Source organism: Ambystoma mexicanum, chromosome 5p (genome assembly GCF_040938575.1).
Source record: "Ambystoma mexicanum isolate Mex_15411 chromosome 5p, UKY_AmexF1_1, whole genome shotgun sequence".
NCBI classification, from domain to species: Eukaryota; Metazoa; Chordata; class Amphibia; order Caudata; family Ambystomatidae; genus Ambystoma; species Ambystoma mexicanum.
The window spans coordinates 832,815,772-832,842,682 of record NC_090930.1 but is presented as its reverse complement, the minus strand read 5'-3'; the positions used below and the strand labels follow the sequence as shown (position 1 = coordinate 832,842,682).

General features: G+C 49.6%; 1 protein-coding gene across 2 annotated transcripts in view; it reads right to left on the bottom strand.

Moving 5' to 3' along the window:
- SEPTIN7 (septin 7) overlaps positions 1-26,911 on the bottom strand; it is a 704,343-nt gene that overhangs the window by 110,425 nt on the left and 567,007 nt on the right. For both annotated transcript variants that reach the window (XM_069613251.1, XM_069613252.1), the window contains one exon: positions 14,414-14,549. In XM_069613251.1, the coding sequence (XP_069469352.1) occupies positions 14,414-14,549 (136 nt within the window). The remainder of the gene's footprint in view (positions 1-14,413; positions 14,550-26,911) is intronic.

Below are 26,911 nucleotides of genomic sequence, written 5' to 3'. Positions count from 1 at the left end.
CGTCGTCGTCACCTGCGTCGGGGTCCATTCCGACGGGCTGGCCTTCTTCCACGCCTAGGCCGTGGCTTAAGACCTCGATCAGCTCCTCTTCTGAGGTTGAGGCCGAATCTACGACGACGCCCTGCCCCCCCTTCTTCTTCCCCACGGAGGGTTTCACGGGGGTCCTATCGATGGGCACAAAAGAAGACTCCCTCCGAGGAGGCAGGGAGATTCTGGGCCCCGAGGTCGCCACCACTGGTGCAGCCTCCACAGGCTGAGCCAGGGCCGCCGCGACCGTTTCGATAGAGGGCTTGGTCGGATGGATCAAGGCCTTCACCACCTTAGGTGCGCTCACCGCCTTATCCTTGAGGGAGGGGGCACTGCCACGCTCCTCCTCTGCCTTAGAGCTCGACCGGGGCCTCTCCAGGAGCTTCGCCGGGTGCTCGGCCTTCCTCTTACCCGACCCAGAGCGTTGGCTCGTGGTTGATGGTGCCGGGGAGGGTGCGCCATGCCTGGCGCCCGTAGAGCCCGACCGTTCGGCGCTCCCGGTGCCAGCGGACTCGCGGTGCTTAGCCTTATGTTGGGCCCCCGTCGCCGGGGCGCCCTCAAAGGTCTTAGAAGACCGCTCGGATTTCTTCTTCTTCTCGCCAGACGGGCTTTTACCCTCCAGCCAGTTGGCGAGACGTTGATGGCGGTCCTTCATGGTCCGTTCCGACATGTTGCCGCAAAACGCACAGTCCTTCTCCACGTGCGTCTTGTCCTCATGAAGGCAGTAAAGGCAGAAAGAGTGTTCGTCCTCCTTAAAGACGTTCTGCAGCTGGCATCCAGGGCAGACCCTGAACAGCTTTCCGGGCGTCGAGCTTCCCTTCTCCTGGGCCATCTCCGAGACCGGGCCTGAGAAGCTTCTGGAGTCCTCCGAAGTGTAGCTCGACGAAATCTTCACCCTTGAGGGGCACAGACGAATCCGACACGGGTCCCCGTTGATCGGATGTAGGATCGGTGGAGCTTGAGGCTCTTTTGACCGAAAGAATCGAAGTTTTTTGTGAAAAAGCGCGAAAAATAGCACTAACGCTCGAGAGCAATAGCACGAGGATCCCAACACATGAACGTGCGGTAAAAATCTGAAGATGGCTGCCAGAGGCGGTGCTTAGGTAGAGGGCAGTCATTGGCTGTGGTCAGTATGACGCAGAGACCAGTGATTGGTTGTTACTACGAAAGACAGATCAGAAACGAAACTGATACTGGTTTTTTCTTTACCGAGGATTCCCAGCCTGACGACGGGGAATATTCATGAGCATGTGAATCCATGCCAGACCCCATGCTGGAGAAACCTTCCTTCTTCTCTTCCGGGCAGAGCTGGAAAAGCTTGGATGCCCTGGCGATCATGGCATGAAACGATCCGATCTCGTCGGGCGGGGAAGCCCGGGGAGGAGGTGACGACGGAAGATCCTCGTCGTAAACTTCGTCGTCTGTACCCGTAGTGGCCGTGTCCGTCCCCGTATCATCCCCACGGGTCGTGGACGGGGAGGAGGGCTGAGCAGGGCGCGATGGTTGAAAAGGAGGTGGAGGATGAATCCTTCTTCTCTAAGGAGGAGGGCTCCCAGAAGGGCCTGGCTCCGGGTCCCCCGTCGGGAGCGGTTCCTCCGTTGGTGGTAACGGCAATCTCGTCCTTATCTCCGAGCATAAGGACTGTATAGCCAACAAAATGGCCGCCGAGTTCTCTTGCGGCACTGGTTGAGGGGATTCCGACGGGCGGTCAGAAACCTCGTCGGCACCCTCAACGTTCTCGTCGACTCCTTCGTCGGGGTCCCTCCCGACTGGCTGGTCTTCTTCCACGCCAATGCCGTGGCTTAAGACTTCGATCAGCTCCTCTTCAGAGGTTGAGGCCGAATCCACGATGGCCTCCCCCCCCCCCTTTTTCTTCTCCGTCGGAGGTTTCACCGGGGTCCTGTCGATGGGCTTGAAAGAGGACTCCCTCCGCGGTGGCAGGGAGACTCTGGGCCCCGAGGTCGCCTCCACTGGTGTAGCCTCCACAGGCTGAGCCAGGGACGCCGCGACTGTCTCGATAGAGGCCTTGGCAGGGTGGATCAAGGCTTTCACCACCTTAGGTGCGCTCACCGCCTTCTCCTTGGGGGGAGGGTCACCGCCTCACTTCCCCTCCGATGGGGCCTTCGAGCTCGACCGGGGCCTCTCCAGAAGATTCGCCGGGTGCTCGGACTTCCTCTTACCCGAGCCAGAGCGTTGGCTCGTGGTCGATGGCGCCGGGGAGGTTGCGTCCTGTCTGGCAACCGAAGAGCCCGACCGTTCGGCGCTCCCGGTGCCAGCGGACTCGCGGTGCTTGGCCTTCTGTTGGGCCCCCGTCGCCGGGGCGCCTTCAAAGGTCTTAGAAGACCGCTCGGACTTCTTCTTTTTCTCGCCTGACAGGCTCTTCACTTCCAGCCAGTTGGCGAGACGCAGATGGCGGTCCTTCATGGTCCGCTCCGACATGTTTCCGCAAACCGCACAGTCCTTCTCCACGTGCGTCTTGTCCTCATGCAGGCAGTAAAGGCAAAGGAAGTGTTCGTCCTCCTTGAAGACATTCTGAAGCTGGCATCCAGGGCAGACCCTGAACAGCTTTGATATTGATTTACCCTCTGCAATGGAGAGCAACTTTTATTTAAGGGGCTCTGGAACCAATGCTATTGCTTCAGCCATCTCATCCCACTTGTGACAGTTGTAACTAGCTAATAAAGTCGTGTTATTAGCAATTCTAGTTTGGTAAGCTGACAAAGAGGCTACCTTTCTTCCAAAAGTGTCAATCCTTTTACTCTTCTTATCAGGAGGGCTTCGGCAGAGGCCAGAGGTGTTCCTGCTCTCTTTTTTAGTCGTTCCAACTAAGGAGTCTGGTTTTAACTGTCGCCCTGATGTAAATTAGGTCTGAGGGAGCTGGCCGGAATACTTTCTCAATGCACGGGTTGACTGCACATGTTAAATGAGGAGTAATCAGAGAGGGTTGGGTGCATCTCTTTACGGATTGTACTAGGGGAATAAATTGGGTTGCTGACTTCTTATCCCCTAGCATGTCTTCAGCAAAGTCCTTTTCGACTTGTGTCTCTTGTGTATCGATTTTGAAATGCTCTGCTGCCTTTAGGAGCAGGTCATTATACTGTATTTGGTTATCCATTGGTGAGTCTGCCAGCGGTGGGTTTAAGTGATCTGGTGACTGGATGACTAGACATCTTCATAATATTGGTTGACGTCACCCATGTCCCCTTAGTCGTCTGGCTCTGTGCAAGTTCCAGGGACCTGGGAGTCTTACATGGTGTAACAATAAGCATGCTGCCCTAAGTCCTGCTGTGAGGTGGAAGCTTGTGTGAGGTCTGTGCTGGCTCTTTTGGTGGAAGACTGGGTAATTGCTGCCCCACATTGAGTAGTTATTGGCCCGCTGTGTGGAGCACCCTGAAGGTTTTCAAGACTTGGGGTGGTCAAAAAAATTAGTTCATGAGGACATACGCCTCATGACTATCAATCTGTTCTGCTGTCCATGTGATGAACCTGGGATTACTGGGGGAACAGAGGCAGGGAGGTTGGGGGATGTTTGTTCCGGTGCAGGGGGACTTATGGTGCATAGCCCCCGAAATGTTGCCCTCTCCCCGTGTCTTAGAAGACTTATGGTTTTTCGACATCTGGCTTTTTAACAGTATCTGAGACGTGCTTTTTAATGAGCTCGCTCATCTTCGAGCTTGGTGTAGTCTTCGAAGAGGGCTTGGACATGTCCTTCGACGGTCGGTTGGCATGCGAGGGGGTCGTTAACTAGTCTTCCTTGTCTGTTTCAGGGGCCTCATGTGGTGAAAGCAATGGCCCAGAGGACAGGGACATTTTGGCCCTCCCCCTTGATGTGTGTGGCTTTCCGGTTGGCGTCGTGGTCGACTTTCAGCCGTGCGAGGTTTGATTTGTATGGTGAGACTTGGTCGTGCTAGTGCCGCTGGTTGTCCCCGTAGCAGAACCGCCGGTCTGCCTGTTGAGGTCAGGTGCTTGCATGAGGGTATCCGGCGGATCCCGATCGCCCTCAGCGTCACTGTAGACGCCGATGCTGCAGTCGCTGGAGGCTCCTTCAAAGTCCATTGCGGCCTCAGCCTGCATGGCGTGGTGGGCCCAGCATTTTGTTTTGCGGTCCTTGAGTGTTTTCGGCCTGAACAGTTTGCACGTCTTGCACTGTCCTTCAGCGTGATCCCTTGGGAGACAGATATTGCACACCCATGGCCTGTCTTTCAAAGGGAACTTTCTATTACAGGGCCAAAACTTAAAGGGTGTATTCTCCATGTATATTGAAGGCAGCATGTGAAATAAGTGGAGAGGGGAATATGCATTCTTTACTGAGACTAAAGAATTAACCCCCCCAGCCCCCAATCTCCCTACTGAGAGGGGCGAGGCCTGTTGAGGCCTTTCGAGTCCGTGGCAAAGGTTCGTCAAGACAAGTTGCTGTAGTCGTTGACAAAGGTAATGCGTCCTCGATGCCACTGCTGAAGATCTTGCGGTAGACGGATATCAAAAAGGACAGAAAGAACATACTAAGTTTAACCTTTTTAAGCAATGGCGACAGTGAAGAAATTATAAGTTACTCACCGTAGCGACTAACCTACTCTTACCCCATAGTCCCCTTTCCTCCATACTGCATGGGCGTCCCTTCCAAGGGACGGGAGATGGAACCTTTTTCACCCGAAAAATCTTCTTCCCCTTTACATTTAGAGGCACGCAGGGGCACGGCCCAGGGAGCATGCGCTGTCTTGATTCCGCCCTCCGGCGCCACACCTCAGTCCCCATTGACGCATCGAGAATAGGTTTAACATTGCCAAATGACACCAGTATTATTAGGGGGGAGGTTGGTGGGACGTATGGAGGAAAGGGGACTACGGACTAAGAGTATGTTAGTCACTACGGAGAGTAACTTATTACTCTTACGTCCCGTCCCCTTTTCTCCATACTGCATGGGCGATTACAACTGAATGTAGCCCCAGGGTGGAGAGGAGACGCTCCTTAAGCAAATAGGTTCCTGAGAACCACCTGTCCAAAAGCCGCATCAGACCTGTAGCTGGCATCCAAACAGTAATGCTTGCAGAAAGCCGAGGGGGAGGCCCAAGTGGCCGCCCTGCTTATGACTTGCCAAGGGACAGGACGCGGGAATGCGATAGCCGTTGCCTTGGCCCTGACTGCGTGGACATGCATGTTGGCCAGGAGCGGGTTGTGCTGGCCCTCATACGCTTCTTTTGATGGCAGAGACCATCCATTGGGATATGGAAGCCTTAGAGGCCTGATAGCCTTGATTCGCCAAAAGTGACTAACAAGGCATCTGACTTGCGGCAGCCCTTGTTCTTGTCCAAGTAGAATTTCAGGGCACGCCTGACATCCAGGCAGTGCAGCACACTCTGTGCTTCGTCCTTGGGATCGGGAAAGAACGTAGGAAGGACCATTTCTTAGTTCAAGTGAAATGCAGATGGATCCTTGGGGAGAAATGCTGGGTGCGTCCGCAAGATTACCTTGTCCCTGTGAAAGGTGGTATATGGTTCTGAGGCGACCACTGATGCCATTGGCTCGAATGGCTTGTGCGCCAGGGCGCCCAAGACTATATTAAGGTCCCACACCAGATGCAGTCTCTTGACGGGCAGGTAGAGCCTCGCGAGACCAGTCAGGTGCTTCTTGAGGATAGTGTTGGAGGAGGAAAATATGCCTTCCTCCGAGTTCCTGCAAGCCCCAATGGCTGCAAGGTATGTACGGCAGGTGTCAACCTGCATGTCTTCCAAATTGCAGGCCAATGGGTCAATTCCTTTGGAGTCTGCCCAGTGGCAGAACCTGGTCCATATGCTCTGGTACTGGGCCCTGGTGGCTTTGCTCCCGGCACCCTGTATGATTTACAGATTGGACTGCGAGAGGGTAAGTCGCCAAAGCGTTACCTGCTCAGGCACCACGCTGTGAGGGGTAGTTTCCCTGGCACGGTGTGGATGAGCCTACCCCAATCATGTGCCAGAAGATGTGCAGGGCCCATCAGGAGGTGTATCGAAGATAACGCAGAGAGGCTGAGGAGCTCCAAAAACCATGGTCTGGCCGGCCAGCATGAAGCGATCAGAATGATGCGTAGTCGGTGTGACTCCTTCATCTTGCAAATTACCCTGTGGATCAGGGCAGTGGGCAGAAAGGCGTAGGCCTTCATGCCGGTCCACTGGAGGTGAAACGAGTCGCCCAGAGAGCCGGGGCCCTGCCCCTGCCAGGATGCAAACTGGGAGCACTTCTTGTTGTGCCAAGTGGCAAAGAGATCTACTTCGGGGAGACCCCACTTGTTGAAGATCTCCTGAGTAACAAAGTCATTTAACTCCCACTCATAATTGTCCGCTCCCAGCCTGCTGAGCCTGATCCAGGTTGGATTCCGCCGGGAGGTGGATTGCCAAGAAGAAAATTCTGTTTTCCAAAGCCCATTCCCACATGCCGATTGCCAGTCTACACAGTGGAGGGGATCAGAAGCCTCCCTGCTTGTTGACGTAGTACATGCTGGTCGAGTTGTCTGTCTGGATGAGGACCACCTTCCCTTGAGAAGTGGTAGGAACTCTGAGCGCTAGCAGATGGCGTTCAGCTCCAACCAGTTCATTTGGTATTCCTGCTCCTGTCGAGTCCAGGTGCCGTGGACAGAGATCATCCAGGGTGGCTCCCCAGCCCTCGAGCAAGGAGTCTGTGGTGATGGTGGCCTGCAGAGAAGATGGCCGGAAGGGCTTGCCCGTCCGTAGGTTGCAGTCCCTGGAACACCAGGTTAGGCCCGGGTGGAGAGATGGAGGAACGTAGATCCTTTCGGATTGAGAGCCCGCTCCGGATTCCATGAGGCTGCAAAGTGCAGCTGAATCCTTCTCATCATTCGTCACGCGTGCGGGACAGCTAGGAGAACCACCGCTCATAGACCCTGGAGATGTTGATACCACCAAGCCGAGGTCACGTCTCTGCTGAGGAAGTGGACGGTGGCCCTCTTGATGGCAGAGATCTTGTCTTCCGACGGGAAGACCTTCTCAAAGCACGTGTGCCAAATGAGACCCAGGAACGTCAGAATCTGCGTAGGGAGCAGTTGTGATTTCTTGAGGGTGAGCAGGAAGCCCATGTCGTGCAGTGTGTTCATAAGGGCAAGGGAGGAGTGGTGAATTGCCTCTGGAGATGTAGCCCTGACGAGCCAGTCATTGAGGTATGGGTAGATGTGGAGGCCCTGCTCTCTGAGGAGGGCCGCTACCACGTTTGAGTCTGGTAAAGACCCTGGGGGCCAAGTTAAGGCCAAACGGGAGGACCTTGTATTGGAAATGGTAGCCCATGATCCTGAACCCAAGGAAAGAACGATGGGGCTGCCAAATCGGGACATGTAGGTATGCGTCCTTCAGGTCTAGGGAGCACATCCAGTCTCCCTTGTCCAATGTCTCAGCTATAAAGACTGGCGTAACCATCTTGAATTTTTGCAGGGGTAAGGAGAGGTTGAGGGTGGAAAGGTCCAGCACAACTCTCAGGCCTGCCTGGTTCTTCTTCTGAATGGCGAAAATCCTGGAGTAGAAGCCAAAGCCTTGCTGGGAGGCTGGAACTTCCTCCACTGCCTGGCTCTCTACAAGCGACCGGATCTCCGCCAAAAGAGTGGCTCTCCCAACCTGTGGGAGTGGAAGGGAGGAGAGGATGGGATGGGTAGGCGGTACCCTGTGGATACCACAGAGAGCATCCAGGGGTCCGCGATATTCTGGCACCAGAAATGTGCATGAGAGCAAGCCTACCCCCCACCGGAGACACGTGGACCCAAAGGGGCATGTCATGCCTTCTTTCCCTCGGAGGCTGAGGAGGGGGACTGGAACAAGCCCTTACTCCCCCCGCTCCCATTTTGTTGTTTGCACTGGTTCTGAGATGGCGAGCGGTCAACGCTCCATATATATGATTGTTGAAAATGTGGGGAGCCTTTTTTATTGGGTACCTCCTCAAAGGGACCTCAGCGCCCTTTTAATGATAGTTTATTGTTCACCAATTCCGGTCGCATGCCTGGGTAACAACGGAGTCTTCCTGGCCCCCTTGCTCCGTTCGAAAATGTATATAAGAATTGTGTTACTCTTACTAATATCATGCGCCCTTGTCGTAACGTTGTAAGAAAGGATCAATCAATGCTTCTTGTACTCCAAGTCAAGTTATTGATCTTTTATTTAATTCTTAAAAAAATGCCCTATATGATAACACGTGTTTCGACATTCTATGTCTTTTTCAAATCAGGGCTAATCTGTTTCTTTCAAAATTCATGAGTTGAATGCTTAATTTCAATGGTCAAGGGTTAAATCCCTGCTCCCTACGAGCGTATTCCGTTTCTAAGAGTCCCCGGAATGTCGAAACACGTGTTATCATATAGGGCATTTTTTTAAGAATTAAATAAAAGATCAATAACTTGACTTGGAGTACAAGAAGCATTGATTGATCCTTTCTTACAACGTTACGACAAGGGCGCATGATATTAGTAAGAGTAACACAATTCTTATATCTCCATATATATGACCCTTCTCCGAGCGCTGCTTAGATTAGGTGTAAGATTTGGGCGTGGTCTTTGTAAAGATGGATAAAGACTTTGCCGTTTGTGAGCTGTTCTTTTTGTCCAGCTCCTCATCCGTTGAGGAGTGGAAGAGGTCCCCTCCCATCAAACGGTAGATCGAGAATGCGCTCCTGGATGTCTGGATTGAATTTCGTCACCCAGAGCCAGGCCGTGAGCCTCACACGTCTGTGGCAATGCAGATGGCACAGCCCGAGGTATTGATATGCGCCACTGTGGATTCCATGAGGTCATGCGCCACGAGCTTGACCTCCACTAGCCCCGCCTTAAAGCGTGATTGGCATTGGGAGGGGAGCTCCAGAGGAAATCTGCTATTTCCCGCCATAACCGTTGGATGGCGGCAGCCAGCATGGCATCTGCGTTGGCCTGACGCAAGTGCAAGGAGGCGTTGGAGTAGATCTTCTTGCCGTAAGCCTCAAAGATCTTCTCCTCCTAGCCTAACAGCGCCGCAGAGGAGGTGGCCGAGGACGACTGAGGCTTGGAGTAAAGTGATGCCGCAGCGATCCCCGAGGAGTGTGGCTGAGGATGGATCGAGAGCAAGAGTGTGTCCCCCTCCATCTGCCTGTACTTGGCATCCAGGCGTCTGTTGACCGGCTAGACTGAGTGGGGCCTGAGCCAACCCTTCTTGGCCAGGGAGACTACCTCGGTTTGCAGTGGAATCCCCGTGTTGGCAGAGGGGTGTCTTGTTTTATTTTTATTCATTTATTTATTTATTGCGTTTAATTACACGCCCAGACCATTAGGCATCAGAGCGTACATACATCATGGACATACATTTTCAGAATTATACGTTTGGAAGCTTACATTTCAATGACAAGGTTATATACTTCATATTCATACATTGTGGTTGGCATAATCTTGTTACAGTTGTGTGCGCGTTGCTTTGCAGCTGAGGTTTGCAAGGTAGATTAGTATTTATTGAAAAGCCAGATTTTTAGATGTTTCTTGAATTTGTGGAAGGAAGGCTCATTTGTGAGGTGTGTAGGGAGTGTGTTCCAAATGCGCGGTGCTGCTATGGGGAAGCTGGACTTGCCTGCTCTGGTTGTGGTAAAGCGTGGGATGTGGAGGTGTGTGTTGTTGCTGGATCTGAGAGCTCTCCCAGTGGCTTTGCGAGATGTGGTTTGGTTAAGATAGGTTGGTGCTGTGTTGAAAATGCATTTATGCGTGGTGGGGAGTGTCTTGTGGAGGATTCTTGCTTTCATGGGTAGCCAGTGGGCATCTCTTCTGTGCTGGGAGATGTGTTCTTTTCTGTTGACGCCCAAGGCAGCTCTTAGGGCTTTGTTTTGCAGTAGTTGTAGTTTGGACAGGTTTTTGTTTGAGGTGCCTAATAGCAAGATATTGCAATAGTCTAGTTTTGTAAGGATTAAGGACTAGCGAGCGTTAGGCAATTTTGGGTGGAAAGAAAGGGTTTGCTTAGTGTGATAAGTTTTGCTCTATATGCACTGGAGGAGGCAAGTGCGTTAATATGATTTTTCATGGTGAGGTTCGAGTCTAGATAGATTCCTAGCGTTTTGACTTTGTGAGAGATGGTGATGGGGGTGCCATCTATCAGAATGGAGGTATAGTCAGGAGGTAGTTTACTGAGTTTAGTTGGTGAGCCGACTGAGGATTTCAATTTTTTCCCCGTTCAGGCAGAGGCTATTATTCGCCATCCAGTTTTGGAGAAGGGAATACATTTTGTTGATGCAGGCAGTATCTTGTTCAAGGTTGCCTGAGATGGGGATAAGTATTTTGTACCATCAGCAAAATTGGTATATATGACTCCCATGGAGTCTAGTGCCGCAAAGAGTAATTTGGTGTATGCATTATATAGTGTTGGGGAGAGGCAGGATCCTTGTGGTACTCCCACCGGTACTGGGATCGGATCGGCTGCTGCTTCTCCTAGAGCAACTCTTGAGGTGCGGTCTGAGAGGAAGAATTTTATCCAGTTTGTGGCTTTCTTAGAAAAGTGGAAGTTAATGGAGAGGGTGTTGCATAGTTTATCGTGATTTACTAGGTTGAACGCAGCAGAGAGGTCCAATAGTAGTAGTATGCCCAGTTTGCCAGAGTTCCTAATAGAATCCATCTGGTTTTTTAAATCAAGGAAGGCAGTCTCAGTGCTGTGACTGGGTCAGAAATCAGATTGTCTGTCCCCTAATAGTTGGTGCTCTTCTAGCTGAGTTTGGTCCTGGGAATATGCTATTTTGTCAATGATTTTGAGGGAGGGATGGTATGGTTGTTATGGGCCTGTAATTTGTAGGGATGGTGGGGTCTAGTGAGGGTTTTTTTGAGATGGGGTGTGACCCATGATTTAATGGATGCTGGTATAGTGCTGGATTTGAGGCCCAAGTACTCCACCAGGCCAGCAAGATGTTCATGAAAGGCCCTGGCTGAGGATGGTGTGTCCGGATCCTCCTCCTCGTCTGTGTCCTGCATATCTGGAGGATCTTGTGGAGGAGGAGCGGTGGATGGCACCAGAGGCCGGAGTACAGAGACCACAGCCGGAGGCTGAGAAGGCAGTGGGGGTTGAGGAGTTGGCTGTGGAGCCGGAGGAGGCGGCTGCACCGGGGTCAGGGAGCCCCGATGGAGGAGTCTGTGGTGCAGTTCGCATAGCGGGGAGGACTTCCCTGACATAGCGGGGAGGACTCCCTTGATGATAGCCCCCAATCTGCAGAGACCTCATGAGGCTGAGGAATTTGTCAAAGAGGACCTCGTCACTGGCCGAAGAGGTGGTAGGGGGTATCGACAGGTTAGCGGGGGACTGCTGGAGGCGCGGCGTACAGGGGGACTGCTGGAGCCGCTGCGTACCCAGTCTGTATGGACGCATGGGAAAGTTGCCAAGCGCATATGAAGGGTAGACTGTAGGCCACCTGCCTGGTTGCGACCAGTCCCACCTTAACACTCCTTCACCGAATTCGTGGAATGGAGTCAGACAGGTGTTCCTGTCTGGTGCAGCGGCCATTTTGTCGAGCTGCCTGCCACGTGTTGCCCAGCCCGCTGGGTCCGGCCTCGTCCAAAACACTCACGTGTGGATCGCTGGGCCTACCCTACTCCTCAGGTCTCGGCCCGGTAGGTGCGACACCCTCGAACCGGGGGTCGATGAGCTACGTTTAGGCGTCCCCCTCGGACATATTGCCGGTATTAAGGCGTAGCCCCTCAGACGTGTTGCCGGTGTTAGGGCATAGCCCCTCAGACATTGCCCCGATAAAAGGGCAGAGCACCTTGGGTGTAGGCCCAGTACAAGAACCTTCTGGTCCCTCGACACTGCGTGTGGGAGGATCCAAGGACCCCTCGACCCCAAAGCCGGTAGCTGTAGCAGTCTCAGTGCACGTGCCGGTGGAAGGACCTGGCCGGTCCCTCCTGCGCTGGAGAGTCCCTGGGAAGGAGTCTCCCTCGCGGGGTGCGCTGGAAAATATCAGCCCTACCTTGGACCATGTTTCACGAAGCTCTTGAGATCCTCTGGAGGCGACTTCTGGAAGAGCTCCCTCCACCTGGCTAGTCTGCTCTTCAGCACCATCGAGGACAGCGAATCACACGCCGAACATGATTGCCAACCGTGTTCTGAGCCAAGGCAACGTAGACAGAGGGGGTCTGAAGTTGGGAAGAGCCCGTTGCAGGATGGACACCTGCTGATCCCTGTAGAAGTCGTTATGCGCCGGGGAGGAGTGACACACCTGAGGACCGAGTACCTGAATGATAAAAAAGACAAAAAAAGAGAAGAAGTATCTGCGCGTGGAATTACATGGCCAAAGCCAAACCCAGGAGCACTGGTGAATTCGGCCCGTTCCCGTCAATGCGGAAAAAGGGACTGAGGTGTGGCAGTGGAGGGCGGAGTCAGGGCAGCGCATGCTCCCTGGCCCCCGTGCGCCTCTAAATTTAGCTGGAGGTCAGGGGAAGTATGGGGAGGAGAGTGGAACGTACTTGAGGAGGGTGGATGTCCCTGGGAGCAGCATATAAATCAGGGACACGCAACCCTATGAGAAAGAGGAGGAGAGGGTCGGGACCCTAAAAGTAACTGAAAAAAAGAAAGAAGCAGCGGCTTGGCAAGAGAATGGACCAAGTCGTGGCAACTACATATTGCGAGTCTGGGACCCACATTCATATGAAACTAATTCCGAAAGGCATAAGAGAAACACGGGCTAGGCAGGAGCGTGAACCAAGCCCTGGTAACCACACAAGAGGGGCAAGGACACTAAAGAATGCATTTAAAAAGGAGCACACGTACTTTGCAGAAGAGTAAACCAATTTTACTGTTGCCGCTTTGCGAGTCTAGGACCCTCACCAACATGAGGATCAAATAAGAGGGTCTGGTACCCTACAAGAAACAGACTGTCAAGAAAGAAGTATATGTTTGCCAAGAGAATAAATGCATGTTTTGTGATATTGCTTTGCAAGTCTGGGACTCGCACCCGTATGAAGGTCTGAGATGAACCAGTTAGAAGCCAGGGGAAAGGAGACACACCCTGGTCACTGGGACATTGATTGTTAAGAAGCTGAACGTTTGTTTTTACTTTGAACACTGAAGACTTGGAAGTGGCAAGAGATGTCACTACGAGTTTACTTTGGAGTTTGGAATCTATGCACATTAGTCTTTAGTTAATAGTGTTAGGGTCAGAAGTAGGGTTTTGGGACACTACAGTGATGGGCTATTTTCATTTGGACATGCTGACGGTTCTTAGTTTTCCTGGTGGCAAGGAAACGCCTCTTAGTTTAAGTATAAAAAAGGCCTTTCTGCAACCGCTTTATTTTTTACGAGCAAGTTTAATCATGCCACACTTGTGTCTATGACTCTATAATATTACAGAAGAACTTTTGATGGAAAGAACATTTTGAACCCTCAGTTGTTAATAGGTGTAATATCCACCCTGAAGAATGTCCATGGTAAAAGGGACAACCCAAGGACAGAAACCGACATGTGTTGGGGTTTAGTCTATATGAGATAGATTGTCCCCTCTTATACACAACATAGCCTTCTAAAATGTTGCTCAGGTTCAGAAAAAGTAAATCTACAGAGTGATGTTTTTAGTGGCTTATATTGATTGTGTCTTTTTTGTTGTACTATGCGATTGATGGTTTTTGATAATGAAACGTATGTGTAAAAACGCTGAAGAGATTTTTTTTTATATATAAAATAAATAAGTACAGAATAAAAAGTGTATTTTTTTGAAAATGTGGAATGTCTATGTACTAAAATCACTATGTTATGATAGGGAGTAGACAAATTTCCTGAAAAAGCTAAAATGTGATGGTAAAACAGACTGTGTTGCTGCAATAGGTTGTATAGGTTTGATGGAGTTATATGCCAGTTTTCTACTGCAGTATATGGCCGGTAGTCCTCGTTGAGTTAGGAGGACAGATTTAAATACATTATCTGGCCAGGATCTTAAGGTGACGCAGATTTAGTTTTTGCCATTCATTTGCACAATTCTGACGAAGTCACTTTGATAAATGAATTAAATGATAAGATTGTCACAACTACAATTGAAAGCATTCCCATGTTCCCATAACCCCAAAGCCCAGAAGTGACCACCCCTACTCTATCCACAGTTCAAACATAGTGGCATTTGTTAGTTTTTGTAATCATGCTCACACCTGCTAGAAAAGTGTACTAACCAGTGAAGCTGGCAATAAATATATTGAAATGGGGCACATACATTTAGAATTACAATTAAGCATCAGAACAGGTGAAATTAGGTTTGACCCGTTGACAAAAGACCAGCTGACCAAATTGCGGCCATACAACGATGCTTGCTCAAGAGGAATGGGGCCTTTATTTCTGCAGTAAAAAGGAATGGGACATGAATTTGACAAAATAAGTTGACTTGCGTGGAATGGAAAGTTTGTCAAAATGGCATCATGCTGTGTAACTTTAAATACCTCTACTTCAGAGTCTTTCAGTTTCTGAATCTTTTCCTTAACTTTCATTTCAAAGACCTGCTCCATTTCCATCTCCATTTTTTTCATCTTGTTCACGTGGTCTCTCCTTTCCTCTTCCATTTGTGCTAGAGGGCTCCTATTGTAAGCCAAAGAAAACGTTAGAACTGAAAATCTTCAAATTTAGGCTACACTACACACAACCAAACAAATGTTTAAAAAAAGGATTACTCACTTTAAGCTGAAGTTAAAACACATAAGAAAAGTAGTTCATTTTAAAACCCTAACTTGAAATCTGCATTGAATTAAGACACCTATGAAGAGAATGCATTTCCCTCTTCATGTTCAATTGTTTTGGGCAGGTTACTATTGACCCAACCGCTAAGCAGCAGCATGTGACTCAATAACATATGCGCTCTGAAAACAGATTCGCAAATATTTTCTGTACATCTGTATGACAGTAACAGAAGCAAAGTAAAGAAGCGCCTGCCTGGCTCAGATTCCGAAAAATGCACATCACTTGTTGCCTTTTGAAAATGTTTTTTTGATCATCAGGGCCAAGCAGTTGTGGGCCCTAGGTGGAGAGGGTGCATGACAAGCATACTAGTTTAAAGCGTACCATTCGCAACAGAATAAAATGTGAAGTTTTCTCCTTGTCGGATTACAGGCACTACGGAAAGCGTAAAACTCATCAGGGGTCTTTGGAACGTTTCTTTAAATGTTGCCATGAGCCATTTAAGGGCAGTCACTAAATGAAGTTTTGAGGTTTTTGGGTGGGGGTGGGGGTGGAGGGGTAGGATGTTAGCGTGCTGACTGCAGTCCGTCAACCAGGTGTGTGACAAAACAAATGACGATTAAAATATTTCTTTGAGATTCATGTGCCCACACAAAAGGAAATTAACATAACAGATGAGCCACATTCCAGTGACTAATAGTAAGAAAATGCAACTGGTTTAAAACAAACCGTATTCTCGGTTTTTGCCCTCCTTTATAATACTATTCCAGCTGAAATCATTACTTTCGAGAAGAGGGTAGTAAGAGAAGTATTGCACTCCATCAATAGTGGTAATTTCCAACAAGATAAATTGACAAAAATGAGCAGATAGCCTTAGGCACGCTTAGTAGAGATAGCTGCAGACAAGGGTGGCAGTGCAGCATTAATGAATATAAACGAAGACAGAATGCCTAAGATTATTATAGCAATCAACCCTGTGGGCCGTTACCAGCTATGTACGCACCCCCGATGAGAGGGTGAGTGCTATAATCTTTGTCATTTTCTGTCAAAATCTTTTATATTCATTAATACAACACCTCCCTTGTCTGCAGGTATCTCTACTAGGTGTGCCCAAGGCTATCCGCTCCACCCCGCTTTGCAGCTGCCCAACACATGGAGGGGCTGTATGCGAAACAGCCAGACACAGAGTGGTGCAACAGTGAGGAGCCCCTGTGAATGTGTGGGTATGGGACTACAGTTCGTGAAGGTTCTTTGTGACAAGGCAGTACGGCGCCAGAGCGGGAAGTAGACCAGAGGAGGTGCTGCTGTTTCACGGCACCCGCCAGCATACCGGCAAGACACGGCAGGTGCCAGAGAGCTACCAGGCTAGGAACCACTGTTCAGGACATAGCCGTCATTCCCGGAGCTACCACACAACTAACCAGGTTGTTACCCACTTGGGGCAGGGCCTATTTCAGAGGCCAAAGTGCCTCCGGGATATATTTGATCGGAGCGTGAACTCTTCCCTTGGAGTTGTCTGTGGTTCTTTAACCCCTGTTGCTATAGCAATGCAGATGCGCTGAAACAGCCGCAGCTGATCAATCAAGTGAACTGTTACCATGAGTGGTGCCACTGGGACAGCTTGATGATCTTGAGTTGAAGGAGGCATGGTGCTGCTCGATGCTAAGAATTGCAAATCATCTCCAGGGACAATACCAGATAATAAAGGTCAGTTAATATATCTATTTCCCACAGGCGCCATGAGCAGTCTGCCACCCCACTTCTTGCCCAATCGTGGGGAACTCATGGTCAAGTGGGAGATATGGAAAGAGGATTTTCAGGATTATGTCCTTGCAATACATGGGCACTCTTTCAGCAGGCAAAGACGTTGTGCTCTCCTTATGCACATTCTACGTTACAAGGGCAGGAGGATTTTAAAATCTTGCCAGGGTTGGGATATGTCTCGGTCAGAGGAAAGCGGCAAGACGCTGCAGGAAGTGTTACTAAATGCTTACAAAGGCATTCCTTGCAAGATGGATTTGCACTTTGAAAAGAAGTCCAGTATAATCCTGGTGTTAGGGAGAATGCTCATAAATGTGCCAATTCCCTTCACCTTAGAGACCCCCAGCAACTTTGCTGGATTTTGAGGACTTGATTTTTTTACCTGGAAAGAGTGTGAGCCTTTTTCCCCCCACTCATGTATTTTGATGTGCGTTTTACTCTTGTGTTCTCTGATTATGGAGTTTTAGATAACTACATAGGCATCATCTTTTCATGTGTGTTACACAGCACCCTCAGTGCAGCGACAGTCACAGAGGGTTGTCTTTTTAGACTTCCAAAAGGTTTAAATACCTTCTCTGGGATAAATTACTGTTTCCCAGAGAATGTAAGGTTAAATTGACTTTACTAGTCTTTTTAAATTCCTAGACCCAGCACACACTATCTTTCTTTAGAGTGCTGGCGGGGTTACCTAGTATCCCTTGTGTCTAGAAATCATGTAGCAGTAAATGCTACCCTTTCCTATCGAAATGGCTGGTGGTAGTGGTTTTACAATGAACTACCATGATTTTTCCCCGACAGCGAACACTGGTAGCTAAAAATCACGGGAGCCATGTTTTTCAAGATGGCGCCTTAAGCCCCTTTGTTTAAACAGGCCCTGGTCATCTTTTTTTGCCATTTCTTTTTGGAAAGGTCCTTCTATAGTTTGTCTCTGCGTGCCAAACCAGGTTTGGTCCCTTTGTTCTTACGCCTTTGGTGGGCTTCAGGACTGAAGACCGCCTCTGGCGCCTGAGTGTCTGGGGTGGGCAGCAAGGAAGGGAAGCTGCCCGAAACTCCCTGTGCTTAGTCTCCTAGCAGACCCAAATGCACTCTGGCGTGATTGGCTGACTGTCCGGCAAGGACAGCCATCCTGCTGGTTGAGTGACAGCTAGGCTGGAATGAAAGGGAGAAAACTTTTTAAAAGGCGAGTCTCTTGGACTGAAAGGCAGTCTCAACCACTGGAACAAAAGAACAGAAGACTAGCTGGAAGAGGACAGCTGCTGCAACTCCTGGGCCGTTGGTTTGCCCGGTGAAGCTCTGCTGCAGGTTCGAATTGCCAAGTTCAAGGACGACTTCTTCCTTTGAGTTGGTGGGATCAATCAACTCGTAAGCCACCTGGCTACCATTCTCGGAGCTTGTTAAGTTTAACCAGGGCGGAAGGACACCAGCTTGTGTGCTTAACTACTGCTACTCGAACAAAAGAACTTCCATTTGCCAGCTTGTTTGATCAGTGCCTGTGCAGTGCACGAGTCCGCCGACGTCCTCCCTCTTGTCCCCACGACTGAGGCTCAGGAACAGTGAGATCTGCAGGAACTGCCAGTAACCAACGTCTTCAGCTGCATCTTTTCTTCATATTAAAGGTACTGTGCCAACCCGATTGAGATAACTTACCTCTCACAGTGAATGTTCGTGAAAATGTTCCAATTTACAGGCCTAATCAGCTTGTGACCCCAACATATGATTCTTTTTCGTACAAACTACTGCTGAGAACTTTGGCAAAGACTTTACCGTTTACTACAAGAACTGCTCTTTCCTATCCAAGACACTAGCCCATTGACTTTGGCCTAGGCCTATTGAACTGAATCGAGTCAGCTAGTGAACTAAAACTATTTGCACCGCCTAAGAACATATTTGTGATCTATTTTATTAACCTGTGCCTTTCTAATCCTATTTAAAGTGACTGAAATGCCATTTTGCTCCTATTTCCGGGGAGCCTAATTTACTCAGAAACGTATTGGTTTGGTACTGAAGTGTGTTTGTGTATGATATTAAGTTGCCTCCTTCTAGTGAATGTTTTCTAAATGATGGTGTAATAAATAAGTGTTTTACCAAGAAAGCTAGAGTGCAAGTGTCTACTTGAACCACTGTGATTGTAAGACCTCTGTGTAACCACTTTTACTGCTCACATTCCCTCTTGAGATAAGCCTGGCTGCTCAGCTCGCTACCAAGAACTGTGTAGTACAGACTTATACCAAAGGTTGGTTTTGCTTACACCTGTAGTCCTAATTTTATGTGGTGGTCCCACAGGGTCCTGCATGCAATTCTGCCTAACACCTGGAGAGGTACTACTTTGGGACTCGAGAACAGGGGTTGGTAGAATCAGTCCAAGACTTCATTACCGGATTGAGGGAGCTAGCAAATCAATGCAACTTTGGCCAATCATAAAATGAGCGCTCGAGATCAGTTCATGCTAAAAGGTCCACAAGAGCATAATTTGAAAGGAGATATGGACAAAGGGGGACCCCAGCCTGGATGAAGTCCTATGAATTTACAGAGGAGCTCTATTAAGATGACGGGATCCTTCGGGGGAAAATTCCAGAATCTGTCACTGACATACTGGTAATGCATTGAGATGTCAGCAGACGCCGTCTTTGCCATAGGGACCAGGATGCTAAGCCGTGGCAGCAGCAGGGAGACCAGAACATTGTGCTGTGGTTGCAGCAGCAAATCCTTACACCTAGAACCTCCACAGTACAAGCAGGAGGTCATGTCATTCATAGGATTAGTGGAGTATTACTCAAAGTTTGTCAGACACTTTGCTTATAGGTGCAAGAATATCAGACGATTGTGTAAGAAAGGGGTGATATTTGATTGGGGATCTGAGTGTCAGCAACAATCTAACGATCTTAAGCAATCAATTGCAAGTACACCTTTGTTGGTTAACTTTGAAAGACCGCTGTCATGACCAATGCCAGTGATTTGGGTTTGGAGCGGTACTCGTACAGAAGCAAAATGGTGTGGAGAGAGTTATTGCCTTTTTAATCACAAGAATTGAAGGGAACGGAGTTATGCTACTCAGTCACTGAAAGAGAAGCCCCAAGTGTGGTGTGGGCGGTTAAGAAGTCTAAAGCATTTGTGGGGCTGGGCATTCACTGTTCCCTCTGACCACAAGCCCTTGATTGGAGTGTTTGTGCATAAAGAGCTATATGGTGTTTCACAAAGGATGGTGCGGTGGGTCACCTTGATGAGGGAATTAGTTTGTACTGGAGCATGTTCTTGGAAAGCAAAATGTGTTGGCAAATTTTTTTGGTCTAGGATACCAACAACCCCAAATGGAAGTAATGTAAGAGGAGGAAAAGGCTGAACACGTCTTGCTTGTGTGGGAGGGTGTCGTCCATGAGCAGGACTGGGACCTAGAGGCGAGAGAGGATATTGAACTTACCCAGGTCACTGACTATGTGAAAACAAATTGGAATGGATGGTCGGGTGCTCTCAATAGAGTAAGGGATGAGTTGAGTGCGAGGGTGTTCTCTTGTGCAAACCAGGACGCATAATGCCTCCGGTGGGTGTACAGTGCAAATTGCTGTAGGCAGGACACAAGGGGCATCTCAGCATGGCAAAGAGGTGCAAAAAGTGCTTAGAAACCATATCCAATCTATTAGGCCAGGGTTGTTTAACACCAGAACAGGATATCCCTCATTAATAATTATGAGACATTTGCATATTATGATTCTAAATGTATGCACATTTTATTTCAAATATTAAAGAGGGATATTCTGAAAACCCGCCAGGATTCTGGCTCTCGAGACCTGGAGTTAGGCTACTAGAGCTGCCAAGTATGCCATGGGAATTCATTGCATTGGATATACTCATGGTGACAGAGGCAGGAGGAAATACCTCATTGTGCTCATGGATCCATATGCCAAATGGGCGGTGGTGGCAATTGCGCTGGAAGCAGAATAAAGAGCTGTAGTAGGCTTTCTGGATAAAGTATTTCAGAGAGGGGTTCCCGAGGAAGCTCAAACTTCAAGGATAATGGAGGCCTTTTTGTCGGGCAATGGGGTTACGCATCCCAAGACATCCCTGTACGACCCTAGCACCAATGTGGCAGTTGAAAGTTTCAACCGAACCCTCATGCAGGGCATCTGGATGGCTCAAGGGGTGTCTCAGGTGGGAGGATACCATTGAGAAGAGAGTTTGTGCATATAGGTTGGCGCTGCATGTCACGACTGGCTTGGTTCCGTTTGAAGTGTTGAGAAGAGGGAAGCTTGACACAGCTGTGTCTCTGCAATGGTTGGGCAGGGTGTATTTTGTTGATTGGAGTGAATAGAGATTGAGAAAAGGGGTGGAGTGTGGAAGACCAGGACGGACCAAGAAGTAGAGGTACGACATTTTTGAAAATTTCACAATGACTGATGCAGCACACTTCTTTTCTTAACAGGAAATGGGCTCTGTGTCTATTGCGAGAAATCTGAGGTTTTTCTCCCAAGACCACCTCGAGAATCCCTTATTCAGGTGGCCAGGGATGGGTCGACGCTCTCAGATCCCAACCATGGGGGTGGACGAGGGAGGATCACCTGGGTAGGGGAGCCCAGGGTTGTGCACCGAGGAATACCCTAGCTGAGGCGCAGTATCATACGGGGAAAGAAGGAGAGGGCGATAACCTGAGTTCTTTGTATGCTTTAATACATTTACCCGCCTTCCTCCCGTTCAATCTATCTTAGTCAGAGCCAACGGCCCCTCTGCATATAACAAATCCCATAGGATCCCAAACCCCCATTGCACCCAGAAACCATCTCTCCCAGAATCCCCATTATCTTGTTGCCTGCCCGAATACTCCCAATCGTTCTTCTCCAAGTCCCTCTGATTATTCTTTCCCGAACACTGAGTCTACTCAGATGAAGCACTAACGTTCCCACAATCCACCTTCTTTAATTGATATTAATCCCAGTCATTACAGTTTGCTTTACAAACCCTACCAATCTCACCCTGCTGACTTTACCAACACCACTACGACGAAAAATATAATCATGACAAACCCTTTCTTTTGACACAAACACTTACTCCATGGAAGACGGCAGACAAACTCCAGAGGTGTATACCCGACATGTCCCGATACAAGGGTCAGGCAGAGTCAGGCAATTAACTTTTATCACACACACCGACGGCCCTTTCCCTTCCCCACAGGGATAAGAAGGTGGAGCACAAGACGAGCAAGGCAGACCGCACGACCTGAGAGCTAACTCAGCATAGCAGTTCAAGAGGAGGAGAAAGACGGCGCATACAACAAGGGCGACAAGGAGAGAAGTGACCATGCCCTTTCTGACCAAGGCCCGTGAAACCTACGCAGAAGGAATTATAAGAGCATGAACAATAGCCAGCATGTGTTGCAGCCGATGTCTACACTACGCAAGACCCTCCTCCACTGATAAACAAGCCGGGGAAGGGCACTGGTCTCGGTGGTACCAACCTTGACTCAAAGGATAAAGAAAGGCAAGCGGTTCATCACAGCCGGTGAGTCGAGGGGAGAATTGATAAGAAACCGAACTGCGTTGAACGAAAAGTAGCCACCGGCTAATTTGAACTTTGAAATGGTTTTTAAAAAACTATTGATGAAAGAGGGGGAAAACCAGCAACAGAGGAGTCCGGCATCACTCGAGTGCTCAGGCAGGAAACTCTCTGCGACTACTCAATGGTAGAAACAACCGAAACCAGCAGCCCTTGGGATGAGGCGAAAAGAGGTAAAAGTGGCCATAGGGGGGTCTTGTAAAATCCTCTGTACTGTCAAAAGTCTGACTGACAGATGATTGCGAAGCGAAGGGAAATGAATCCTGCATGGTGAAATGAGTGTATAAACGAAGTGTTATACAAGGGCAAAAGTGAACCCGGCGGAGGGATGCTGACGAAAAGGGGAGAATCCTTAAGTCCCTATGAACAGTGTGTTGACAGGAATGAACCTGGCAGAGGGTTGTCCACAGTGAACTGTTTTGTAAAAGTTGGCCAGAGAGAACCCGGCAGAGGGAAGCAGACAAAAAGGGGCGAAGCCTGAAGAATTGTTTGAAAAGACATGACTTGTGAAAGTAAGAAAAGCCACAGTGAACCCGTAAGTGGGAGGCTGATGTCTGAAAGGGGTCCGAGCTCGAAAGAGGGAGATCCAGGGGTGGAAAGCTATCAAAAGACTTTTTTATTGAAAAGAGACTTGACCGGTGGCGTGGCCAGCGGGCGCAGCATGCAGACGTGATCCGTGTGAGCTCCCGGGCCGCCAGCAGAATCCTCCAAAATCCTGAAGAAAAAACTGTTGAAACGGAGGCGAACAATCACAGCAATTAAAAGCAGACACTCGCCGCTACAATAGACTGAAACTGGGAAGCACTCCGCTGAACAGATAGAGAAATCTGTGGGGGAAAAAATTTCGCAACCGGCAATGAAGTGAATCCAAGATGGCAGCTACGCGGCAAATCAGAGGAGCGGTTGCAACGAACTAGCACTCCCGGAGAAGAACGAATACGGAGCACTGGGAAACCTGGTGAAGCTTGAGGCGTCCCGCATCGCCACTCCTGAAGCGACCGACAGACGCCCGGAACGAGTGCCCCTCGTAAACAGAACATGGCGGCCTGCGGTGGAGGCGAGCAGCTGCAACCTGATCCCCTGCACAGCGACTGGCACCTGGAGAGAACGACGGCACCCAGAACACAGCCTCCCGCTCCAAACCGCGGCTTACGGGCGCTCCGTACAACGTTGAGCGCCTGCTGACATCCTGCATAATCAAGCCGGTAAGAAGTGGGGGCGGGTGGATGAAAAGGGCAGGGCACCCCTCCCTCCCCAACACAAACTAAAATACTGGCCATACAAGAGCTGGGACAGAGAGGAGTGCAGAAGGTAGATCCTGAATTAAGGGACAAAAGCTATAAGAAAGCAAATCCCACTACGCGCCGCCAGCACAGCGAGAAGAAACGTGGGGGTAAGGGCCCCAATAAAACTGAGAGGGTAAGGGAAGTCATACAAGCCGCAGGAGGGAAAATTAGGGAGGAAACTCCCCCAACTAATTCAACCGAACAGGACTTCCCCGGGCTCAGCCTCCAAGCGGAACTCGAGCTGCGACAACCCCTATAACCAGGGGGGGCGGGGGGGAAGAAGGAAGACTAGACCCATGAGCCAACTCAGTAGCCGGCGGCACACAACAAGGAGAGTCCTCACATAGATAACAGAGCCCCACAGGAGCGCAACACGCTTTGGTTACTAACTCTCACGCAAACACGAGTGCCACTGCGCAGGCTACCCCGCAAGCTGACTCGAAACACTAAAGCCTGCACCAAAAGCAAGCCAACAGCCGACAACTGCGATGGGCAAAGATAGAGCAACAACAAAAAAAGGGACCAACCAGAGCACGATGGAGAAATTCACAACCACCGCCATGCTTCCACCAACGGAAGCGGGCAGATCCGAGGATGCACAAAATCCTGAAGAAAATCTGTCCCTACGGGATGTGATGAACGCCATCTCCAACGCACGCACCTCTATGGAGGTCAAAATGGACGGCATTTCCACAGAAGTCTCCCTACTACGCCACGATCTTCAAAAGCTCTCATCCCGTACTGGAGAGGCGGAGAACCGTATATCGGTTGCAGAAGATAAACTGAGAGGCATGGGTCAGCAAATGAATAGAGCACTGGAACACATAAAGGTACTGGAAAGTAGGGTGGAAGAAGGTGAAGGCAGGTCAAGGCGAAACAACATCCGCATACTTGGCCTGCCCGAAAAGGCTGAGGGAGAGAGCATGGAACTCTTCCTAGAACAATGGATTGCCCATCTGTTTGAACCCAAGACTTTGTCGAAACTGTTCTCGATAGAAAGAGCACATCGAGTACCGACGGGCAGGCCGATACCTGGTGGGCAACCGCGAACAGTTGTAGCGAAGATCCTTAACTACAGAGATCGCGATGCAGTGCTGCAGATGGCCAGGGCAAAAGGAGACATAACATACAACGGGGCTCCAAGATCGGCTTCTTCCCAGACATCACTAGGGAAGTGCAGAAAATGAGAATCCGTTGACCCCCTCAAAAAACACCTTCAACACTGAATGTGAAATATGGTCTCCTGTTCCCAGCTCAGCTGAAGATATACCACAATGGCACGACAATACACTTTACTGACCCTAAAGAGGCATGGACCTGGGCAGAGAGAAATCTGAAAGGAGACGGGAATCCACACAAACACCAAGAGAGGAGCAGAAACAGGTGACGGCTAAACGAACCACCAGAAAGGCCACCCCATCAAGAAATGGATGCGATACCACAGAGAGAAGACTAATGACTGACGGCGAATGAAAGAGGAAAACAGATATGGCATGAAATCAAACGAACTTTGCTTGACAGATATTGCAACCGGAAAATGATTGCTGGCGGCCCACAGACCGGCACAACACACCCCCACAGCAGCAAGTGCGCACCGAGGTATTTCCAATACCAAAGACAGCTACGCACTTGCGATTAGTTTGATTCGTTAATTTTTTGTTCAATGGGCGACAGATGCTTCAGTTGGGGGTGGAGTATGGGGAGGGGGAGTTGCGAGTTACACAGGTATTCGCTAATCAAATGGCTCAGCAGGGCTACAACAATCACAGCATGCAGGAAGATCGCAAGGGAAGGCCACTCGCACATAACACCAAACCCAAGGAGTAATGGCCACATCAAGAAATAATACTAAAAAGTTAGCCTTTCTGACATGGAATGTGAACGGCCTGGGAAACAGCATAAAACGAAGGCTAGTGATGCAATACATAAAGCGACAAGACCCAGATATAGTAATGCTAACTGAAACACATCTGGCTGGCACAAACTGCCGATTCTTCAAGAGAACCATGTATAGGACAGCAATGCACGCAGGGTTCTCCATGGGCTCGAGAGGTGTGCTAATACTGATAAATAAAAGGACCCCGATCGACATAACTAAAATAATCCAAGACCCTGGAGGCAGATTTGTTTTCATGCAAGGCACACTATGGAACCAAACCATAGCTATATTGGCAGTCTATTCACCCCCGACACTCATGACAGCTTTAATCGAGGAGATTACACCGATAATAGTAAACAATCCAACGGATACTTTGGTAATAGGCGGAGACTTCAATGAGGTAATGAACATCAGTGAGGACCGCACGCATACAAGGGGTAGAAACCCGGAATTACCAACCAAGCTTGCTACCTTCACGGCGGCACTGGGCCTAGGGGATGCATGGAGAGACCTTCACCCAGAGGAGAGGCAATTCTCTTTCCACTCAGGCGCACATGCGTCAATGTCCAGACTTGACTATTTTTTCCTCCCTGGCAAAAGCATACATAAAGTAATAGAGGCGACACTACAACCCCGAGGGATCTCAGATCACTCCCCACTCACGATGCTGCTTGAGACAGAGAGACCACAGCCGCCACCGAGGTGGAGAATGAATGCATACTACCTGGGATTCCCGGAACTAACAGAAAAAAGTCAGGAAGCAACTGCAGCATACTTTGAGCTGAACCAGGACTCAGTGGAGGACGCGGGGGTAATATGGGAAGCATACAAGGCGACCCTGAGGGGTGAAATCCTGAGCTGGACAGCAGCACACAAAAAAGCGCACCAGCACGAAGTGGAAGCTGCAGAAGCAGAGGTGAAACGGGCTGAGGCAAATAACATAAGCACAGGAGCGGCGGGAGACAACACAACTTTACAAGTGGTGCAGAAGAAGCTACAGAATGTGGCGCTAACGTGTGCAAAACATGCACATAGAACCATACGCGCCAAAATATACGAAACAGGAGATATAAGGCCAGCAAGATGCTTGCATGGCTAGAAAGGAGAGAAGAGGGCCACCTACAAGTACGCCGGATAAAAACCACAAACACCGAATGGGCCACAACGGACCCAGATATTGCAGAAGCCTTTGCAACCTATTACGAAAACCTATATGCCCCGCCGATGACCCCTACGGACCCCAGCATACTGGTTATGTTGACCATTCCGACATTAAATGAAGCACATAGGTTGGCACTCGAAGCTGAAATAACAGAGGAACAACTGACGACTGCCATCTCCCAGCTTCAAAATGGGAAAACCCCGGGACCCAACGGCTTTCCTGTGGAAATCTGGAAGAAAATTGGCATCGCAGAAGTGGCACCACACATGCTTAAAATGTTCCTGCATGCAAAGGAAAAGGGTATACTCCCGCCGGACTTAAGAAAGGCCAGTATAGTGGCGATACATCAAGAAGGCAAACCTCCGGATGCATGTAGCTCCTACCGGCCAATCTCACTCAAACACTGAAGCCAAAGTACTGGCGAAAATACTAGCCAACAGACTACAGACAGTGATAACATGCTTGGTCCATCCGGACCAATGCGGCTTCATGCCACAGAGATCCACACGAATGAATATTCATAGACTACAAACTGCCATCGAAAGATCACCGGCTCTACAAGACAAACTGGCGCTCCTCACTATTGACTTTGAGAAAGCCTTTGATTCCGTTCACTGGGGGGCCCTGTGGATCA